The sequence below is a fragment of the Euprymna scolopes genome, chromosome 7 (genome assembly GCF_053919585.1).
Source record: "Euprymna scolopes isolate OS-2025 chromosome 7, ASM5391958v1, whole genome shotgun sequence".
In the NCBI taxonomy this organism is placed as follows: Eukaryota; Metazoa; Mollusca; class Cephalopoda; order Sepiida; family Sepiolidae; genus Euprymna; species Euprymna scolopes.
Window position 1 is genome coordinate 143,724,405 of NC_136488.1, and position 6,623 is coordinate 143,731,027.

The 6,623-nt window shown below is 30.9% G+C and overlaps 1 protein-coding gene across 1 annotated transcript in view; it reads right to left on the reverse strand.

Moving 5' to 3' along the window:
• Positions 1–6,623, reverse strand: part of LOC145280018 (tetratricopeptide repeat protein 27-like) — a 117,980-nt gene that overhangs the window by 25,599 nt on the left and 85,758 nt on the right. Inside the window, exons 15-18 of the mRNA XM_080131660.1 lie at positions 4,918–4,971; positions 1,842–1,940; positions 492–544; positions 84–162 (exon numbers count right to left, since the gene is read on the reverse strand). Coding sequence (XP_079987786.1) covers positions 84–162; positions 492–544; positions 1,842–1,940; positions 4,918–4,971 — 285 coding nt within the window. The remainder of the gene's footprint in view (positions 1–83; positions 163–491; positions 545–1,841; positions 1,941–4,917; positions 4,972–6,623) is intronic.

The window sequence follows — 6,623 nt, forward strand, 5'->3', positions numbered from 1 at the left end:
AAAAAAAAAAAATGTGATAAATTAATTTGCTAACAAAGATATATTTTATGAACTAAATGCAATATTAACAAGAAAAAACTTACAATGATATAATTTTCCCAAAGCATCCAATTGTCATAACTACATTTTATAGCATCTTGAAGGACAGCAAAAGCTTTTTTTCTAAGAAAAGAAAAAGAAAAATTAGATTAAAAAAAAAAAAAAAAAAAATCTTCAAATAAAGATAAAAATTTAAATAATCTAAAAATGAATGAAGAAAAAAAAAATGTTTCTATGGTTTTTCTTTGGACTATTATCTCCAGTGGTGAAGTTACATTTCAGTCAATGTCTGCCAGTCTTCAGCTATGTCCAATCCTCCACAGACACACATTTAGTTTTATTGATTAAGCTTGTAGAAGTTCATTGCGTACTTACATTCAAGGAATGAATGAGATTATGTCTGCTTTAAAATTAATCATTTCAATTGTAAAATCAAAAATTTAATTACTTACTTCTTCCTCAATTTCACATAAGCAGTGGCCAGATTTCCCCAAGCTTCAAAATTCTGTAAAAATTCAAGAATAGTATCAGTAAATATATTATAAATAATCTTGGTTTTATTGTGTTAACTTTAGAATTATTCAAGGTGATATTTCTTGGATCATATCCAAGTTATCTTCCCCTAAAAACATCAGCCAATGAAGAGAAGGTCAAGGAAGCAAAAAAATATCTGATCCCACCAATGTGGTGAACAGCGTTGGATATCATTCTCTTTCTGACAGATGCTCAAGCAATTAGATGCATCTTTGCATACCTTTCACAAATCCAGGTCGCAAATTGTAGATTACTTCTGTCTTGGTTACAGTCTGCGGCTCCTGGAACACATTAACAAAATCCATGTCAAATTTATACATGTTAATGGATTTGCTGACCTTGGCAATACATTTTTTTTCTGTCGTACTGTGAAATTAAATTTCTCCATCTTGAGTCTCTTCCTCCATGTTGCATATCATTTGAAGTACTACATGTTTCATACATGGTAATAACATTACTGCTAAAATACGATGCTCATTGTATAAAAACAAAACTGATTACATTTCAAATTTTCAATATATTTGAATGTTAAAAAGGTACGGCAGAAATTACATAAAATGATCAAGTAAAAGTGTTAAAATAAAATTTGAAAGTCTTCATTAAAATTTAAATTACAATGCATAGTTGAATTTCATTAAAATGTGATAATTTTCGATGTACACTAATATAAAATATGTATGAGATGCGTATGAAAGCCAAATTACAATCCAGTATTATGAAAAAAAAAATAAAATATTTGTTTAAAATTAATATTTCAGAATTATATTCCTTCCTCAGAATTTTATACATTTTCTTTCTTGCCATGATGTTAACTTGAAAATAAAATGTCTGCGTGTTGTTTTGAAATGCCGGAAGAATGCGTTGGCCAATGCGATATCCCGTGATAAAAGTGTTCATTGAATTTTAAAATAAAATATGTATATGCTTGAAAGCCAACTTCCAACACAATATTATGAAAAAAATATTTGTTTAGAATGAATATTTCAGAGTTTTCAATACCAAGTAAGCATTTCATAAAGTTTTGCAGTCATTTTTACTGCTACATTTTATGGGTGTTTTTTTTTACGCACAAGTGTCAAAATAACTAAGAAATGACAGTAAAATGAAGAATGTGAAAAGAGTACAAAATTTTCTTAATGTTTTTTTTTTTTAAATAAATTTAAAAAAGTGATTTTAGTTTACATTTTGAAATTAAAAGATGAATATCTTAATGAAAATGAAATATTTACAGAATAGCTAACAACAGGAAAAATAAATAATATACTTACATCGTAATCAATCATTACACATCGATGAAAAGCCTTTGTGGCCAATTCATATTTCTGAGCTGCCAAACAAGCACAACCATATGTAAACCATAGCGGCACCTATACACAAGTGGAAAAAAGATAAAGAGCATTATATAAAGGGGAAAACAATGCTGCTTATTAAGTGAAATATGGTGGTACTTGTTTAGTTTAATCAAGATATTAAAAATGAAAATATTGAGAAACAAGTGAAGCATGCATCGTCCCGTCAGTGCACAGTGAACGGGGGGAAAAAAAAAACAAAAAAAAACAAGTTCAGCCACCCCCCACCCCCCCATTTAGCCCACTTGGTGAAAATTAACAAACAGTGCAGTTTTAGGCCTTAACATATGTACATTTGAGTTCTGCACCATCATTTGCACACCCTCCCCATTAAGCCCAAAAAGTACTAAAGGCGTTAACATATTTAAATTTGAGTTTAGCACTATGCAAAACTGCCAAATAGACATACAGAAAATTTAATATAGTTTGAGAAAAAAAAAAAAGAAAAAAAAAAAAAAAAGAAAAAAAAAAAAAAAGAAAAAAAAAAAAAAAAAAAGAAAAAAAAAAAAAAAAGAAAAAAGGAGGGTTTTTATTAGCCCTAAAAAGCCCCTGGGGCACACCTAAGAGTTATCACAAAGTATAGATAAACAAAATTATATAGAAATCAGTTACAACTTTTCAGAAAGTTTTATGAAGATCCAATTTTTTAATAAGCACAAAAGTGTCAATTTAGCCATTTTAACTTGAAAGGCACCCCTAGGTGGGGGGGGGGGGGCAACCAGAGTTTTCCTGGAAAATCCATTCTGTTACTTTTTTACTTATATGTTTAATGTTTGTGCAAAATTTAAAAAACATTCCAAGGTGTAGTTATTAAGAAAAAGGCAGACAAACGAACGGATAAAAGGTGAATTTACAGGTCCACCATTTTATTTTTTATCGGAAAAAAGTATGAAAACTTAAATAGTTAGAAAGATCAGATGAGTGAAATTGTTTTTAATAATTACTAAAAAAAATAAAATTGCATGTGGGGGGGGGGGGAGAGAGAGAGAGAGAGAGAGAGAGAGAGAGAGAGAGAGAGAGAGAGAGAGAAAAAAAACAAAAAAAAAACTGTCCAATTTCTTGATGAATATTTTACTATTTGAAAAAATTTTTTAATTTCATTTTATTTTTTATACAGAGCAATATTTATTAAAAACAATTTCATACTGGTCTGGTCTTTCTAATTGTTAAATCTTAATTTATCAGAGCGTTTGAAACGGTGAAATACTTTTTATAAAAAATTTACTAATCAAAGTTCAAATTGCAAACAAGTCAGTGGTGGATTTATTTTAAAAAGGGAGAATCTACAACATACTGGTTTGATGCGAATGTTGTTCAGATTTATCTTGGTCTCATGGTGGAATGATGTCACAAGGGTAGTGAAGATGGATTGATAAACTAAGTCATTCTTAAAGGGAAAAGGCAAAGCCTGGAAGAGTGATCCTCCTAGAATTGCATGGAACCAGAGACATCTTTGGTAAAGTTATCTCAACAATGGCTTAGACTGTTGGCTTTGGAGATTGGACGCAACAGTAAATTCATTTTATTTTTTTAAAGTGTTACCCTCATTTTGTGGAATTTTTTATTTACATAATTATTTTTCACGGATATGTAAAAGTATCCATAGGTTTCCGGGTTATATAACTTTTAACGCCCATATTTTTCTTGAATATCAATATGAATGAGCAGCAAGCCAACAAATGTAGACATGCAAGATGTGTTTTTAGGGGGGGGGGGGGAAAGTTATATTGCGACTTCAAACCTTATTACTACCCCCCCCCCCCCTACTCCGACCACAAAAAGAAAAAACTGCCATGTTTTTGTTGAGAAAATGCTCAAATTCTTTGCAATGGACTTTTCATTTTTATAAAGTTTCATTTTATGACGTTTCATTTTTATAAAGTTTTAAATGGACGTTTCATTTTTATAAAGTTTTGTTAAGTCAACCTGACACAAAAATTATGCAAAAATGGGTTTCCATGGAGTATGGCAGATCTGGTGTAGCCAAGCTTCATAAATAAGGATGTTCAAGCATTAAAAAATAATTACCATTCATTTTTATGTAGAACAAAAAAAAAAAAAATAAAATAAAATAAAAAAAATAGTGGCACTTCCTTAGGTAACTCTTGGATGCAGGAGTTACATTTTGTTATTCTAACTTGTCATTGTATATCAAAAACTACTTTTTCAAGAATTAGTTAAAAATAAAAAATCTTATTTAGAACAAATTTTTTAAACCAACTAGCTCATAAACATAAGTTAAGTAATTGTCAAAATAACTAGGATGGTTTCAATTCTTCAAAATGGCTGCTTATAGATTTTTATGCATAAAATAAAATTTGTGCTAATTAGCTATTCCTATCTAATTTTGGTTGGCATTCATAAGATCTGATAAATTGCAACAATAGTTTGCCATAATTTTAATCAAAGTTCCTGTTTTCGGATTGACAAATCTTTCTATTAATTATCTTTAGCTTCTTGGACAATTTTTCTGAATCAGAAAGTAATTTTATGTTGACATTTAAATAACTATGTTTATATGCCTATACGTGACTAAATATTAATTAAAAAAAGTTCATTTTACTATCAATTACGTTTAAGTACTGCATTCGTATTTGTTCAATAGTTATCTTAAAATCACATACAAGAGAGAAAGGTTGGTTGGTTGTCTCTGTTTTACGGCATATCAACCCTTTTCGGATTATTTAATGCAGAATCCAAAGATTCAGAAGAAAATTTTTTTTAATAGAATATATTTGTTTTCACGTCGGTTTCTATTTAACCCATAGTTGGGACCCTAACAGGTACTACCACTCCGGGTCAGAGTGGACCTGGGAGCAATAGTAATTAAAGGGTGGCTCCACACTCCCCAAAGCTGGGGCCTCACCACTGGATATAGTTTAAGGTCATATCCAGGACCCCCATTGAGGGACTTTTACCCTCTGCAGGGGGGCAGTTGGCGTATTCTAATGCCCCACCGACAGGGCCAGAGAGAAAGGTAGGAAAGTTGATTTACCTGGAGTGTATTAATTTTGAGCGATTGTTCAAAGCATTCTAAACAATTGTCCCACTGTAAAGATAGAAATTCGCATTAAAAAAAAAAAAAAAAAAAAAAAAAAAAAAAAAATTAGTTGAAACATTTTAGTTATTCAGATTAAACTTTAAAATATAAACCTTTAGAACAAAATTATTTGTTAACTAACATGTGAAGTTTTTAAAGAGAAGCAAATAATTTGGTTCATAATATTACAGCAATGAACATTTACAGTTTTTTTTTATAAACACTGTTTCGCATCAATAGAAACAGAAATAGCATTAATTCTATGTGGGTTTAACTGGCTTCTTCCAAAGGAGGAAGTTTCATGGGATTATGAAGCATCAATGATTGTTATAGATTAAAAAATATATTTGAAAACTTCATAGAAAGCTAAATAATTGTCCGATTGCAAAAGACTATCTAGTCAGCTTTATGAAAAAGAAAAAAGTATTACGACAAGTGATGGGATTTAGCTAGTTTGCACCGGTTTACATGAACCGGTGCTTAAAATATTAGGAGTTCAGCGAACCAGTTGTTGAAATTACGTAAACCCTTATTCATAACGACCCTGGTGTCTAACTGTCCCGTGGGGAGGCATAGTAAATAGGTACATTATAGTAGATTCTTTATTTTTATTAACATTTTCTTAGAACCAGTTGTTAAAAAATTTGAATCCCACCATTGATTACGACATACTGTCCTAATACTTTATTTTATAGAAATGGTATTAATACTTTATTTTATAGCAATGGTATTAATACTTTATTTTATAGCAATGGTATTAATACTTTATTTTATAGCAATGGTATTAATACTTTATTTTATAGCAATGGTATTAATACTTTATTTTATAGCAATGGTATTAATACTTTATTTTATAGCAATGGTATTAATACCCTAAGGGTTACCTCCCTTACATACACACGTTTCTTTATATATTGCCTTGTGTCAGTGGATAACTATTTTATCTACAGGGTGGAACAATAAAATTGTCAGCATAGAAGAGACTGACAGGATTCCATTTCGGTTTGATTAAAAGTTTTTTTTGTTGCAGACCATCTACTAGCTTATCAGTTGAGTACAAATTCCAAGAGCAATAGGAACCTTCTATCATATCTGAAAGCGACACAATGTTCAACGAGCAAGATCGGAGATGCACTGCTGTATAACTCATGCTCTCTATCGATCCAAGTTATGATGTAGCCAGCACCCTCAAAATGCATCGCTGGATTGCCAAGTTTCCGGCTACAGTTATGGTCTTTGATGTGGTTTTAAATGAGGGCCACATCATGCCACCTCACATCTTCAAAATCGGCTTGAAAGTCAACACCCAAGTATACCTAGATGTGCTGAAGAGTGGTGATCGATCCACTGGCAGACCCTGGGTGTGGCAGCAGGACTGATGACTATCACAAGACCTGTATCGAGGTAGTGATTGAGGCTGAAGGCGGCTACATTGAATAGATGTTAGCTCCGCTACATAAACAAGTTACCTGAATTAATTTTTTTCAATAAAAGTTTTAAATAAAACTGTAATGTTTTTTTTTTTAGGAAAACAAGGTTGTTGTTCCAGCCTGTATAAGCATTGTTTGTATTAGTCATTTAAATTAAAATAAGCCATAAAGCAATCGCGTTTTATAACTTTTTCTATTTAATTTTCAAAGATATAGTTTCCTGATCAGAAT